Here is a 16,588-nt window from a genome sequence, read left to right as displayed (position 1 = left end):
TTATATTTCTTTGAATAACAAAACAACCATAAGCATATCATTTAACTGTTTAGCATAGTCAATAAAGAATTCAAAATAATGATACAAACATATGAAGAAGAATAGGAACTTCTGGTTTCTGGCTCCATAGGTAGGAAGCTTGGAAATTGCTTTTCCTTCCTAAAGTGACTGAAAAATCAACAACTTTTGTAGAAGAACTAAGAGGTGAGAACAAACCCCTGCACCCAAGATTGCAGAGATGGAAAAATGAATACGGGGAGTCACGGTTTACTGGAATAGAGATTCATTAGCAGAAACCACTTTGGGAACTATTGCTGGGTTAGCAAAACCTGAAGTACTAAAGACTAGACTTGAGATAAGTGAAATGGAAAATGGAAAAATAATTTTATTTATTTATTTTTATTTTTTAAAAGATTTTATTTATTTATTCATTCATGAGAGAGAGAGAGAGAGAGAGAGAGGCAGAGATACAGGCAGAGGGAAAAGCAGGCTCCTTGCAGGGAGCCTGATGTGGGACTCGATCCAGGTCTCTGAAGGAGATACTAAACCGCTGAGTCACCGGGGCTGCCCAAAAAATAATTTTATAATTAACAAAACAAAGAATTGCTTTTTAAAAAATATAAACAAAATTGATAAACCCTTGGCTAGACTAAGAAAAAAGAGAGAAGCCTAAAATCAAATCAATGTCAGACACTAAGCCACAGACTGAAGAAGCTCAGAGTACATCTAGCAGGATAAATATTTTTTAAAAAATACACTTAGGCTTATCATTTTCAAATTACAGGAAATTAAAGACTTTTTAAAAATTGTAAAAGAATTCAAAGGGACAAAACATCCTACCTATATGGGAACAGAGATAAGAATTATATCTGACTCAGAAATTATCTGCTAACTTTGGGCTTTTTTTTTTTTTTTATTTGTTTGGTTGGTTGGTTGGTTGGTTGGTTTTATTTTTTTTTGTTGTTGTTGTTTTTTTTGCTTTGTTATCGTTTGCTTGTTTTTCTGGTTCCTTGGGTTATAAGGTTAGGTTATTTATTTGACAGCTTTCTTCTTTTTTAATATAGGTGTTTATTTCTACAAACTTACTGCTTAGCACTTCTTTTATTGAATTCCATATGTTATGTATGTTATATATGTTTTTGTTTCCTTTTGGAGATATTTTGTAACTTTTTAAATTTATTCTTTTACCTAATAATTGTTTAAGAGTGTCCTTAACTTCCATGTATTTGTGAATTTTTCTGTTCTTTCTGTTATTGATTTCTAGTTTCACTGTGTTTAGAAAAGATACTTGGAATGATTTTTATCTTCCTAAATTTGTTAAGATTTTTTTGTGACTTAGCATGTGATCTCTTGAAGAATGTGACATGTGCACATGAGAAGAAAGAGTTGGGTGGAATGCTCTGTATTTATCTATTAGGTCCTTTTTTTCTATTATGGCATTTACTTCTCCTGTTTCTTTATTGACCTTTTATCCACTGCAGTGGGTAGGGTATTGAAGCCTCCTTTTATTCCTATATTACTGTCAATTTTTTCCCTTCAAATCTATCAATATTTGTTTTATATATTTAGGTGATTTATGGTGCTTTATATTTATGTAATTGTTATATCTTCCTGTTGAACTGAATCTTTTATTATTATATGATAACCTTTTATGTTTCTTATGATAATCTGGAAGTAAAAATCTATTTTGTCCGATGTAAGTATAGCCATCTCTGCCCTCTTTTAGTTAGCATTCACAAGAAGTATCTTTCAACACTACTTCATATTCTGTGGAGGCCGAGGAAAATTAAGGCCATCCCACCTAAATTTTAGCATTAGCACAAGTACAGCCATCTTAGGCCCCTGTGAATAAGAGCTGAACTTTATGGGAAAAACTGTAGAATGTCCTCAATGTCCTCGGCAGGTAATCCCATATCAGAAAGACAACAGAGTTCAGAATTGCCCTCGGGCAGAGAATCCCATATCAGAAAGACAACAGAGCCCACACTTGTGGTAGAAAGTCCCATATTAGAATGATTACAGAGCTCAATGCCCTTGAAAGCCCCATATCAAAATGTAAACAGAACTTGAGAAATCCCTCCATCCCTTCTGAAAATCCCCTAGACCAGCCTATAAAAAACCCAGCAGTAACCCACTTCGGGGTCCAAGTCCCTGCTCTGCTGTGTCCGGCACACTTGGACCCAAGCTCGAGCTTGCTAATAAACCCTCGTGCGCTTGCATCGCTGTTGGCTCCTTAGTGGTTTCTCGGATTCGCAATCTAGGGCACAACAATTCATCATATATGTGTCCTTAAATCTAATGTGTGTCTCTTATAGATAGCATACATTTGGATATTGCTTATCGATTCAACCACTTTGTAGCATTTGGTTGAGGAATTTAGTCCACTTACATTTAGTAAGGTAAGGATTTACTCTTTCCATTTTTAATTGTTTTCTGTCAGTTTAATATTTTTTAATTTCTCTTTATTTTTTGTGTATCTACCGTATGGTGTGTGTGTGTGTGCACACGCGCGCGCGTGTGTATTTATCATGGGGCTTACACCTAGCAGGCATAGATACAGCAGTCTGTTTTAAGCTGATAACTGTTTAATTAACTGTTTAATCATATTTCTATAACCTACATTTACTTTTCCCTGTGTATTTTATGTAATTGATGCCAATTTTTTATTCTTTCTACATTAGCTCTCCATTAGCAAATTTCTGTGGCTATAGTTATTCCTACTATTTTTGTCTTTAAATTTATATACTAGTGTGAAAAGTGATTTGCACCTTGTCATTACAATATTCTATTTCTCTTTATCTTAAGCAGTGAGATTTTTATTTTCATATATAAGATTAGTGAGATTTTTTACTTTTTACTTTGTTTAATGTCTTTTTTTTCAAACTGCAGAACTTTTTTAAGTTCTTCTACTTGAACTTCAACTTGAATAACTTGTTTTTCAAGTTTAAGTTCTTCAACCTGAACAACTTGAAATGATTCTTATAAGGCAAGTCTAGGTGACAAATACCCTCAGTTCTTGTTGGGAAAGTCTTTATCTCTCATTCTTAAAAGACAGATTGCTGGACAAAGCATTCTAGCTTGCAGCTTTGCTTTGTCTCTCTCAGTACTTAGAATATAACCTCCTATTCTCTCCTAGACTGCAAGGTGAGAAATCTACTGATAGATTTACAGGGGCTCTCTTGTATAATAATTCACTGTTTTCCTGCTGTTTTAAAATTTACTTTGTGTTTGACTTTTGATAATTTAATTATATATCTCAGTATAAACTTCTTTGGGTTTAACATACTTATGTTTCCTTGGGATTCATGAATGTCAGTAACCTTTTTAGATTTGAGAAGTTCAGCCATTATACCTTTAAATAAGTTTTCTGCCTCTTTCTTTCCTTCTAGGACTTCCATAATATGTATATTAGTTCTCTTCATGGTATTGTATAACTCTTTCAGAACTTCTTCACCATTTTCATCTTTCTTTTCTTCGTTAGTCTAATTGCATAATTTCAAATAATCTTTCTTTGAGTATCCTCAACTTTCTTTTGTTTATCAAGTTTGCTGTTGAAATTCTTTATTGAATTTTCAGCTCAGTAATTGTATTCTTCAGCCACAGGGTTTCTTTTTGATTCTTTTCTTATGGTTTCTATTTCTTTAGTGAATTTCTTTTTGTTCTGGTATTGTTTTCCTGGTTTTGTTTAGTTGTCTGTGTTCTATCATTGCTCATTGAGTTTCTTTAAGATGATTATTTTTTAATTTCTTATCAAGCAATTCATGAGTCTCCATTTCTTTATGGTTGGTTACTGGTGTTTTATTATTTTCTGATGTTGATGACGTTTTCTTGATTCTTCATGATCCTTATAGCCTTGCATTGGTGTCTGTATATTTTAAGGGGCTGTCACCTCCTCCAGTCCTTACAGACTAGTTTGGGCAGGTAAAGGCCTTCTCCTGCCAGGTCCCTGGACATATAGGACTGCCTCTGGGATTTGGGTTGAGTGGGGCTGGAGCCAGATCACAGGCTGCTTCTGAGTCCAGTCATGCTTAAGGTGGTGAGCCTTTTACTAGTTGTGTGGACAGGCATAATTCCTCCTAGATCCCCACCCAGTCAGGGCTGCCTGAGACTATGGTTGAACGAGGTTGGAGCCAGGCCATGGAGCTGCCTCAGGATCAGTGGTCAGTTGGTTTGGTGAAGCATGTACAATTTTTATAACACATACATAAGTGTGTGATATAGGTAAAAATTGCAGGTTTTGCCAATTAAAGCTCTCTAACTCTGAATAAATTGCTTAACTGTCTTGAGTTTGAATTCCCTAATCAATAAAATAGGATTAAATGAGATAATTCATATAAATAGCTTGTGATACTTAACAATCAGTACAAGCTAGGTGCTCTTATTATTATTTTTTTAACAATTATTATTATACTTATCTGAATAAACACTGATAATTTAAATGTATATTTATAAAATGTAAATAGTATAAATATTTTACATGACTTTTTTTTTAAGTTTTTTTATTTATTTATGATAGTCACAGAGAGAGAGAGAGAGAGAGAGAGAGAGAGAAAGGGAGGCAGAGAGAGAAGCAGGCTCCATGCACCGGGAGCCCGATGTGGGATTCGATCCCAGGTCTCCAGGATCGCGCTCTGGGCCAAAGGCAGGCGCTAAACCGCTGCGCCACCCAGGGATCCCTTTTACATGACTTTTAAAGCCCTGTATAATGTTTCCTATTTCTCTCTATATTCTTATATCCATGAAAGAGGTTTGATCAGTATAAATCTACACTCCAACCAAAAGGATTTGACATAATACCCTGAGTTCCTATAATACTTTTTATTTTTAATTTAATTATTTAATTTAATTTATTTTTTTTTCCTACAATACTTTTTAAATACAAGACCTAAGCTATTCCTCTATTCCTTCTGACCATCTTACCTTTCCATCACAAATGACATGGTATTCACAGACAGAAAAGATAAATGTGAATGCAAAATAGTTTTGGGATAGAAAACATACATTGATAATAGTTAAATAACATGATGATAAACATTTTTGTTGCTCTATTTTGCCATAGGGATACTGATAACTCTTTAGAGCTTGTACAATCCCCTTGTTCCCATCTCTGATTGTCCCCTATGTTCTCTACTAGTAATTCTTTTCTCAGTCTAAGTCCAAAGTCTAGTTCTGTTGTGGAAACATTTCTTCTACATCAAGATGAATAAGATAATGAGTTGCTCTTTCCCAAAAGAGTTGCCAGGTCATAACAAAGGCAACAATTTCCCAGCTCTGGAAAACGCCCTCTATCCCCCTACCCTACCTCATTCCCTTAATCACAGAAATGGAAGTCATGCATTCCCATACTTTCAAAATGCTTTTACTCCTCACACTAAGATGGTGTACCCAGAAGGAGTTGGAAAACAATCCGTACTTTTCTGAGAAAAGTTTTGGGCATAAGCCAGATTTTTCAGCTCCAGGCATCAGATGCTATTGGAATGATGAATAATAGGATGAAAGTATGGGTAGGAAGGGGAGGAGAAATGGGTTTCTGTTTCTCATAGCTTCTAGTTTTAAAAATAAAATGTAAAATCTACCATTCATTCTCAAAGCTTTCTGGTTGAATTCACAGGTTCTACACTCCTTATATTTTCAAAATCTCTTACCTTCTAACTAGTCAAAAAGTATGATCCTTAGATAAGCACCATTGGCATTAGCTAAGAGCTTGTTAAAATTAAAAATATTAGGACCTCATTGATTGATAAATGGATAAAGAAGGTGGAGTTTATGTGTATACACACACACACACGCATGCACACACACACTGGACTATTACTCAGCCATGAAAAAAAAAGAATAAAATCTTGCCATTTGCAACAACATGGATGGAGCTAGAGAGAATAATCCTAAGTGAAATAAGTCAGTCAGAGAAAGACAAATATCATATGATTTCATTCATATGTGGAATTTAAGAAACACAACAAATGAGCAAAGGGAGAAAGAGAGAGAGGCAAACCAAGAAACAGACACTTAACTATAGAGAACAAACTTTTGGTTACCAGAAGGGAGGTTAGGGGGAAGATGGATTAAATAGGTGATGGGGATTAAGGAGTGCACTTGTCTTGATGAAGACCAGGTGATGTATGGAATTGTTGACTCACTATATTATATCCTTGAAACTATTATAAAACTGTAAACTAATCGGAATTAAAATAAAAACTTACAAACATATTAGGACCATCTAAGACCTAGTTAATCAGAATCTTTATCTTTAACAACATTTTCAAATGGTCCATATTTATGTCACATTTTGAGAAACACTGCTATACTTCCTTGTCTTTGGCTGAATTGTTAATAAGTCACTCATTTGCTTTCTTAGGTAAGTGAGGCCTCAGCATCCAGCACTCATTTACTTGAGTACTGGGTCAGTCTTACAGATGGCTACTCATCTGAGTCTGCCCTGTCAGATTGTATGTTACACACTGGGCATGCCAGAAACAGCATTGCAATGACATGTAGCACAAGTGAGGGAATGATCTCTCCAAAATTGGCATTCCACTTCAGTGATTAACTGTTCTGCCTTCAGAGTAAGGTTCTCTCTCTCTCTCTCTTTTTAGAACTTCCATACATCACTTTGAGAATTATGACTGCTCAAATGATGGTCAAATGATGAGAAGGCCTTACTTCCTTAACTCTAAGAAGAAAGTAATAAAACTCCTACTTCAAAAGTGGTTGCATCAATGAAGCAAGATAGTACATGCTTGACATAGCATATGTGCTCAATAAATTATTGTAATTTTTATCTGCCCTAGGTCAAGAAACTTGAGTTATGTGCTCCCATTTACTGCTAGCAAAACAGATACAACTTACTTCTAATCTCATTAGTAGCTATGAGTTTCTTTCACTGAACACATTTATTCATCTAACAAACAGTAAGTTCCTTCTAGGTTCCAAAGATTGTGCTACATACATCAATGCAAATTGGGAAAGTCCATCCTTAATGAATCTATGGTGTAGTTTAATGATCTAAACACAGGAGGATTCCATTTATTAAGAATTCTACACCAGAATTTTAAGAACAAGTCAGAGTAACTGAAGAACTACCTTTTATGGGGGACTCTAATCATGTCCTATCAAGGGTTGGAGAGGACTTGACTTCTCACTTCTTGGAGATGGAGAAGCCAAACTCTGGGGGACAGGAAAGTAATGAAAAACGAGGGCTGAAGAACATATAAGGAATATATGGAGGAGCATTTTGGGAATTGATGAGTGGGAGGGATTAAAAAAGAGGTATTTCAGAGAACTGAGGAGACATAAGAGATTCAAAAAGTTTTGTGCTTCTTTTTTCAGTGTTGCAATGTATTTTGGAAAACTAGTAATTTTTGACAGTTAGGCATTATTTCCATCATTGTGACTCCCCTGAGCTTTGGCCCCAAGGTTGTGAATTTATTCTGGTTGAAGAAACGAGTCTGTGTTGATTGTATAATGATGGATATCTGCCAGTAAAGAAAAGCTGCATGTCCATTCGATAGAATTTGCTTTAGAGTTAACCATATAGAGATGCAAACCTTATGAATTTTACTATTTCTATGGAGAGGTTTGTATTATTTCCTAAACTATAGTTTATTCATCTTGGAAATGAAGATTAAGACTTATGTCACTGGGAGCTTTCAGTGAACAGTCATATTTTACAATTTGAAAGAGGCCATAAGAAATAATCTGTCTTTACTTTATACCTACCTAACAATAAACACCTCTGGTCCATAGACAGTCTTAACTCCACCTTGCCTTTCCAGATTTAGAGTATTCTCTTTTCCAAATTTACCACAAATATCTTCAATCTTATTAATTCTTATATTGGATTATTCATTATTTTTACTCATATCTTTAGAATATAGCTTCCTTTTTTTAGAATGTAAACTAGTTTTAACATTTCCACATTAAAAAAATCAACATAATTATATATGTCCTCATATAACCACAGATATTGCCATTTATAATATAGTCCTGTATCATTCATTTCTCTTATTTATTTAAAAAATAATTATTTTTTAAGATTTTATTTATTTATTTATTTAAGAGGGAGAGAGAGAGAGAGAAAGAGAGAGAAAGAGAGAGAACAAGCAGGGGGAAGGACAGAGGGAGAAGCAGAATCCCTGCTGAGCAGAGAGCCCCAGGCAGGACTCTATCCCAGGACCCTGAGATCGACCTGAGCCAAAGGCAGACACTTAGCCAACTGAGCTAAGGCACCCCAGGCACCTCAATAATACTTATTTTTAGGAAGGTATAATTAGCATGTGCACAGATAACTAAATATACTTTAGCAAGTTTGAAAAGTGAATCCACCTGTATTACCCAGATTCTAGTTAAGAAATAGGTGTCATCACTTGAGAAAGTTCCCTTGTATGTGTGTTTTACCATCAATCCTCCCTCCCTTCCACAAAAGAAATCTCTGCTCAGCTTTTCCTCCATAAATTAGTTTTGCCTTTTCTTGAACTTCACATAAATGTAGCTATAATCACACATCTTTAGCTCAAGGTAATGTTTTTGATGTTGCCTGTTTTGTTACATGTGTCAGTAATTGGTTTCCTGTTGTTCCTGGGTAGTGGTCTGCTATCTATGTATCCAACTGTCTATTATCTATCTATCTATCTATCTATCTATCTATCTATCTATCTATCATCTATTTATTTATTATCTATCTATCATCTATTATCTATGTACCTATCTTCTATCTACCTATTATCAATCAATCAATTGATTATCTGTCATCTATATATAATTTTGTTCACCCTTGTTGATGGAACATTTCAGTGTTGAATTTGAAACTAACTTTATTCCTTAACTGCATGATATTAGTATGTTATCTCTTATTTTCAAGTCCCATCTTTTACCTATAAAATTGTAGTAATCCTCATCAAAAGCATAAAATATAGACTTATTTTATAATAGATACTCAATAATTGTTTTATAAGTTCTTATATGATCCTCAACTTCCATCCTTAAAACCCGTTATTTGATTTTTGTTTTAACTGTAGGCCCAAGGCCCAGAACTCTGGCTTCTATCACATTTTGCCATCAAGTTAACATTTAATGAAATTGTGGACCTGGTCTTATGCCAAGATCATGGTTGGCACAGTCCTCACACCTCTCTCTCACCACTCCTCAGTGCCAAATATTTCCAAGGCAGAGAAACCTCAATCAAATATGGTATCTTTCCTAGCCATGAAGAAGATAGGGATGGGGATATGGAGCAGAAGGCTATAATCCTACAAAGGAGCATCAATGGAAGTTTCATTACCCTAGAAGGGCATGTTTTCAGGCCACAGGAGAAGGCAAACCAATTTGATTTATTGAGCCTGCGTTTGCAGGGACAATGACTGGATAATATCACGTTTAGGGAGTAGACACTCCCCATAAGAAGAAAGAAATTTGATTAAAATCAGCTGCCTGAAGGAATTGATATAGAGGTAGGGACCTAGAGTTTTGGAGGTGAACACCTCTACTTGCCCAATCCATTCTCTATCCTATTTGCAGAACCATTTTGTCCCTTTGGTTTATCTGGGGAAACTGTCAGGAATAGGAGGGAGAGAGGTGCAATCCTTGGAGGAGCAAGTATAGCAGGAATTCCTGTGATTGTCAAAGGATGAGCTCCTGAGGCCAAGAAATGGAAACGCATCCATTCACTTTGTCTTCCTCATTGGAAGCAGTTTCAGGTCTGGGCACTCAGAAGGTACTCCATAGAGCGTGGTGTTTGAATCATTCTCTCCGTGTCTCCAGGCCTTTGTTTCTGCTTCAATTTTTTTTTTTTTTTTTTTTTTTTGTGTGTGTGTGTGTGTGTGAATGTAATAGTAATTGTAAAACAGCTTTTATCAATTGTGGTTTACTGTTACCAAGCTCAGTGCTAAGTTTCTGTAATATTTTTAGTTTCCTTAATTTACAGATAAAAAGACAGGAGCTTCACAGTATTAAATAACTTGTTAAAGCAGATCAGCTTGTAGGTAGAAGAGTTAATATTCATACTCATATTTGTGGATTTCAAAGGCTATCAATAGAAATGTTTTGCTGTGTTTGTAAATCTCTGAGTTGGTCTCAATTTATTATTAATTGAATTATTTTCTTAAACGTATTTTTAGCAACTTTATCATTCTGTGTGTTCCTATAACTCTTCTATATCGGTCTCAGAGATTTTTCATATTCTGATCTAGATTTTCACTACAGTGGACACTACCATCTTCCACAATTTCACAATCTTCTCTCTCTTCAGCTTCTGGAGCAAGGTAATATTTGTCTGTGACTAGTAAAGAAATTATTCTATGTGTAAAGCTGTAATAAATTGTTCTTTTGTTTCCTGTTTCTTGGAGGTTTTTTTTCCTCCCTTTTAAATGTCAATGTCCCCTATAACCTGATATATGTCAGTATTTCCTCTGCCAGGGCTGTGACCAGGTATCCCGAGGGCCATCAAGCATGAAATGAATGGGAAAATAAATCCTATGGCTGCTGTCGTCATGCTGACCACTATGCCTTCAGTTCAGAAAGGACAATGACAACACTAACCAGAAAGGACAATGACAACACTAACCAGTGCAAAGAAAGGGCAGACTAGTATCATGAGTCACTGGATGTGGCTGGCATGGCTATAAAGGCTCCATGATCAATGTTAGGTACATGAATTCAGGCAAGGGGAGAAATGAGCATTCGCCATGCAGGCTGCCATCTTAAAGGTTACTGTTTTCCTGCCTTGGTGCCTGGCCTTTCCAGTGCCCCCTGCTACAGACCTTAAAGGACTGGACTTTGTTAAGGTAGGTGTGTTAACTGGACCATCTTATCACATTATTACTATTATGGACTCTTCTTCCATTATGTGTTATATCTAAACAGTTACCACATGGTAGAAACTCATACATTAAAATTACATATTAAACCATTTTTCATTTTCTTCAAACTATAAGTGTTTTTTCTTCTGATTTTAGAAATAATGAAATCATTTTTAGGCCCCTAAAGTACTGTGCTTATGGTGCCTAGTAGATAGTTTAACTGCAGTGCTCTCCTCCCTGACTCTTAGCCTTCTGGAATGGCATAGAATGAACACCCAGGGTCTCTATTTCTGAGTCTGGCAGGTGGTGAACAACCAGGAAAAGTGATTTAAATGGACTAATAAATTTGTCCTTCCTATGGACTGAGAAACTTCCCAAATTGTCTATTACACACTTTCAAATTCCTCAAGAAACCATGAATATGTTTCAGACCTTTTCAGCATCAAAATAACTGAAACTGCCATTAGTTGTGTGTTTCATAATTACTCAGGAACTGAGTAAAATTTACTGCTCATACTTAGCCCAGAAAAATGTGCTACATCATGTGCCTCTGAGTGCCCAGCCAATTCCACAATAAAATAAAGGCATAAAAATGCAATTTTTTACAAAAATGCAGAAATTAATCGTGAGTTCATATCAAGCACCAGCATAAGAACTGTGGTGTAGGTCAGGTAAAAATAGACATAAATACTGCTCTGAAAATACTGGAGTTCAAACATAGATACACATATAGCCTGACTAGAATATAAGGTCCCTTTTTCACCAGAAGTTGAAATTCAGTACCAGATGGTAAGAAAGTCAATAGAACTTGAATGAGTCAATGAACCACAGGGAGTGGCTAATGAATGAGCTTTAAAAGAATAGTTTAATGGAATGGAATGCATAAATGCAAATAAATGGGGTATGTAGAAACAGATGTTATGTCGTGGGAATCATTCATTCTGTCCTGACTGAAGACACCTCAATGGGTCAGAAAAACCAGATGTGGGCAGTCCTGGTGGTGCAGGGGTTTAGCGCCGCCTGAAGCCCAGGGTGTGATCCTGGAGACCTGGGATCGAGTCCCACGTAGGGCTCCCTGCATGGAGCCTGCTTCTCCCTCTGCTGTGTGTGTCTCTGTCTCTGTCTCTGTCTCTGTCTCTCTCTCTCTCTCTCTCTCTGTGTGTGTCTCTCTCTCATGAATAAATAAAATCTTAAAAAAAAAAAAAAAAGACCAGATGCCATCTTCCCTAGGCAAGTCTCACCTAATATCTTACGACCGTTCTTGGGCCTCTCTATCCTGACACTGGATGCTTTGTTTCTGAAGAATTTTTAACAGGCTCTCTAGGTTTTCTTTTATTGTCTCCCCATGACAGGAGAATCAGGGATACTTGCCATCATTCAACTGACAACAAGAGGTTGAGGAAGGCCAGAGACACAAAGCCCCATCCTTCCCAGAACCTCAAATAAGGCTCTGCCCCAGGTGCAAGTCTGTCCTTATCCTAAGTACACATCACTTCCCTGTCTCTCACCCAGAACTATTTCCATCAGCTTTTCCTGACCAAGAGGGAGTTGCCACTCTTCACCCAAGAGGACAAGATACAGCGCCTGAAGCAGTTCCATCTGAACGAGACAGTCCTACAGGATGAGCAGATGCTGGTTGTGTCACGTCAGCCCCACTGTGGAGGAAATGATGGGGCTAAGGACTCCACTTTCCCAGGAAGTTCTATGTGGGATAAGCACACTCTGACCTACAGGTGTTTGTTGTTAGGGCCTGGAGCAATGAGTGCTTCCTGGAGGCACTTCTACTGACTTCTGCCTAGTTAAATCCTTTTTTTGGAAATGTGTGTTTGTGGAGGGGACGGTGTTTATAGCACAGGATTTTCATATATTTTTTGCTCCTTCTCTCAGTTACTTCTTCTATGGGGGATCTGAAGTGTATTAGAGACATCCAAAGCCAAGCAATACTAACCTATGTAGAATGCTGTGTATTTTTCAATTGAATCCACATTGATTCTTTTTTCATAATTACTTTGTAAGGCTGTGGTTCTCACATTTCAATTTACATAAGAATGTGGGAAATTTGATAAAATTCTCAGAAATCTAATAAATATCTAAATTATTAGGAACCTATATTGTGCAGATTTAACTCTTTGGGAATTTACTCCATCTTACAGATGAGCAAAATGAGACCCCAAAATATTAAGTGTTTTGCTCTAAAGCAGAGTTATTCTTTTTTAGATGTAGTATAATTCCCATAACTCTGAGCTATTCCATTTAAAGATTTCTTCTTTCAGGATTATTAATTACCCAAGAGATATAAACCCATCCACAGTGAAAAATATCATGCAAAATGCAGTTTCCATCTGGAGTAATGTGACCCCTCTGATTTTCCAGCAAGTGAAAAGTCAAGATGCAGATATCAAGATTTCTTTTTGGGACTTAGGTAAGAAACAACAGAAGAGGGACGGTGTGGTGTCCCATGTAAAAGGAAAATGGTTTCAATCCATAAACAAAAATATAGTCCATCTAGTCTAGCTTTTGAAAAAAAAATCAGGCAAACCTAATGGAAATCAATAAGTGTATAATACAGAGAAGACATCTTTTAGTAAAATGCAGCAGGAGGTAGGAGAGGAGATGCACCATGGTGTGAACAGAGTAAAAAAGTAAAAAACTATACATTTGTCTGTCAAAGGTGGTTGTGTAGCCCTCAAATCTGTTTAAATCCTGTTCAGCCTGTTGATAAAACTGCAGAGTCTAAGTTTCCTTCTCCCTTTTCCTTCCATTTTGGGAAGAAGTTTTTGTGTTACATATAACCTTCACTCAATCTCTGCCTCTTCTCTTCTTTTCCACAGAAGATAGAGAGTGGCTAGATTTTTGCTGCCACACCATTCTCCTGCACAGATGGTGCCTTAGGCCTCTCATACCTCTAGCGGTATCCAGTTGCACAGTACTCTAAGGCACTAAGGCTTACCAAGACCACTCCCACCCTTTCCCTGATCTCTCATTGTGACAATAGCTTCTGTCATTATCCACAGCCCATGGAGATTGTTGGCCCTTTGATGGACCAGGTGGTGTCTTAGGTCATGCCTTTTTACCAAATTCTAGAGCTCCAGGAGTTATCCACTTTGACAGAGGAGAACATTGGTCAACTTCATACAGAGGTAAAGAAAGACCTTACCTGGTAGGAATGCTAGAACTCTCTGGGAGCACAGAGTTTTGGGAGTTTTGGTAATGATGGTTTTCCTTTAGGCTTAGAATGTAGTACAGAGAATAAAGGGAAGAACTCAGCATGGCCAGGGGAGGTGGGAAGATTTGGCTGAGGAATTGGTTCTCCTATTTGAGTGGGAGAAAGTGGGATCATTTCTGAACAAAGATGCTATATCATAAATACGTTGTCACATTTGCTTTTCTCTCTTTATATCTTTGCTTCCATTCATCAGTGTCTCAATTTTCTGCATGCTTCTTGCTCACTTCCAGTTTATCTGGCCATCTATTTTGCCATTCTATTTCCCATCTAGATTCCTTCCCTGTCTGCTTGCCTTTTCTTGTCTCTAACATTTGTTATTTCCTCCTTTTCTGTTCTCTCTTTTTTTTCTTCCCTCTTTTTTCTGCCTTATTTATTTATAGTTAATATTTATACTTTTGTCTGTACCTTTTCAGGGTTTAATCTGTTCCTGGTTGCCATTCATGAGCTAGGTCATTCTCTGGGCCTGCTGCACTCCAAGAGTCTGAACTCCATAATGTACCCTAGATATGTGAATCGGGACCCTAGAACCTTCCATCTTGATGGTGATGATATCAAAAGAATCCAGCAACTCTACGGTCTGTGCCTGCTGGAAGGGAGGGTATCTGGGCAGGAAATTCTACTTGGAGTTTACTGTTTTCTTCTGTCCTCATAAGGAGAAAGATGTTCATCTGAAATGCCCCAGTGCTGGCACAGAAGAATCATTCAACCTGGGTTTCAGTGGCTTCACTGGAAGACAAAGAACTCAAAGCCTTAACACATCCTTGGAGACTGCTTGAACAGACCCCTAAAGAATGGAACCTCATCAAGACAGCTGAGTCAAAGTTCAGAACATTCTGGGTCCCAATAAAGATGGTTTTTAGGGGTAAAAATTTGTTCTTACAATTTAGTATGTCTCAGCATTTCCTATATTAACTCACTGTGATCAAGATGAGAGAGAAGAGTATAATAGAATGAAGAACTTTAGCAGAGAACTTTGGCATGGAACTCTCAAATTAGCTGAAAAGATAAGAAAAAATAAGATTAGGAATAAACCTTTTATATGTTATTGCAAGGGTAGTGTTTGAGGAATGCAATTTATGCTGTATTGAAGATTGCAGCTATAGAAACCAAGTGTTAGGATGGTGACCTATCCACTTATTAGCTCTGAGACTTTCAGCAAATTATTTAACTTCCTTATAACTCAGTTTTGCATTTGTTAAATCATTGTAATTATCTATGGTCATAAGTCTAAGTGCTGTAATGAATGTAAACCATTTTAGTGCTTGGCAGCACAGTTTTCAGGTTTTATTGAGGAAGGACAATTTTTCTCAACTATTTAAACTTCTTCCATCTGGGGGCACCTGGGTGTTTCAGTGGTTGAGTATCTGCCTTTGGCTCAAGTTGTGATCTCAGGGTCCTGAGACCAAATTCCCCATCAGGCTCCCTGCAGGAGAGCTTCTCCCCTGCCTATGTCTCTGCCACTCTCTGTGTGTCTCTCAAGAATTAATAAATAAAATCTTAAAAAAAAATAAATTTATTCCATCTGGTCTAAGAATGAAATTGACATGAAACAGATTAACAGGAGACAGAAAACAAAGATTAAATACATGTACATGGAGGCACAATGATAAAATTGAAACCCAAAGAAATGCCCAAGCAGGTAGCTTTTACACTTTCTATACAAAAAAAAAAAAAAATATATATATATATATATATATATATATATATATATATATATATATATATCTGTGAGGAATTGACAGAACAAAGAAAACTTTTATGTTTGGGAGCTTCAAATTAGTGAAGAACTCTAAACAGAATTTGAGCTGAGGCAGTACATTAGTAAAAAGTAACAAGGATAGTTTATACATCTTTCTCAGCTCTGTGAGGAATTGACAGAACAAAGAAAACTTTTATGTTTGGGAGCTTCAAATTAGTGAAGAACTCTAAACAGAATTTGAGCTGAGGCAGTACATTAGTAAAAAGTAACAAGAATAGTTTATACATCTTTCTCAGCTCTAAATTCCCGGTTTCTGGTGATAAAGATGTCTCTTAACTTGGTATAGGAAAGGCACCCTTCACAAAGGAGAAGGGTATACTTCCTGCTTTCTAGGGACACAGGTAGAGGGTATTCAGAGAGCTCTTTTTGTACTGGTTGTTCCTTAAGTAACTTTTATTTAAAATAATTCATATGCTGGGGCACCTGAATGACTCAGTTGGTTGAGCATCCAGCTCTTGGTGTTGGCTCAGGTCATGATCTCAGGATTGTAAGACTGAGCCACATGTGGGGTTTTGAGATGAGTGTAGAGTCTGCTTGTCCTTCTCTCTCTGCTCTTACCCCATTCATGCTCTCTCTCAAAGATAAAATAAATAAATAAATAAATAAAAATAAATAAATAAATAAATAAATAAATAAATAAATAAATAAAATCTTTAAAAAATAAAATAATCAATATGCCAAAGTGGCACATTTTGGGGTGACCTTGCCTTGATGCCTACACTTTACATTTTACATCCCAAATATAATTTCTTAATATGTAAAAAAAAATTTATTTAAATTCAATTTGCCAACATATAGTATAACACC

At 36.5% G+C, this 16,588-nt stretch overlaps 1 protein-coding gene across 5 annotated transcripts; it reads left to right on the top strand.

Moving 5' to 3' along the window:
• Window positions 1-3,007: 3,007 nt before the first annotated feature.
• Window positions 3,008-14,891, top strand: MMP26 (matrix metallopeptidase 26). 5 transcript variants are annotated; one of them, XM_077866765.1, is made up of 7 exons: window positions 3,008-3,144; window positions 10,188-10,259; window positions 12,309-12,529; window positions 13,070-13,218; window positions 13,811-13,936; window positions 14,436-14,597; window positions 14,676-14,891. In XM_077866765.1, exons 3-7 carry the CDS (start codon window positions 12,426-12,428, stop codon window positions 14,774-14,776), a joined length of 642 nt encoding a protein of 213 aa, XP_077722891.1. In that variant the 5' UTR covers window positions 3,008-3,144; window positions 10,188-10,259; window positions 12,309-12,425; the 3' UTR covers window positions 14,777-14,891. The 5 variants fall into 5 exon arrangements, with proteins under 5 accessions (XP_077722891.1, XP_077722892.1, XP_077722889.1 ...); XM_077866766.1 differs by lacking the exon at window positions 10,188-10,259 and having other exon boundaries at window positions 3,015-3,144; XM_077866763.1 differs by lacking the exons at window positions 3,008-3,144; window positions 10,188-10,259 and adding an exon at window positions 10,543-10,781 and having other exon boundaries at window positions 12,324-12,529.
• Window positions 14,892-16,588: the final 1,697 nt, after the last annotated feature.

This window comes from Canis aureus, chromosome 23 (assembly GCF_053574225.1).
Source record: "Canis aureus isolate CA01 chromosome 23, VMU_Caureus_v.1.0, whole genome shotgun sequence".
Lineage (NCBI taxonomy): Eukaryota > Metazoa > Chordata > Mammalia > Carnivora > Canidae > Canis > Canis aureus.
Note: the sequence above shows the minus strand (reverse complement) of the source record. Positions and strands in the feature narration are given on the sequence as shown.

Coding starts and splice junctions, on each gene's coding strand:
- MMP26 (XM_077866762.1), top strand. CDS start 10,683: ATGCAGGCTGCCATCTTAAAGGTTACTGTTTTCCTGCCTTGGTGCCTG. Junction 10,782..12,308: donor AAGGACTGGACTTTGTTAAG/GTAGGTGTGTTA, acceptor TCTCTCACCCAG/AACTATTTCCATCAGCTTTT. Junction 14,598..14,675: donor AAGAATCCAGCAACTCTACG/GTCTGTGCCTGC, acceptor TGTCCTCATAAG/GAGAAAGATGTTCATCTGAA.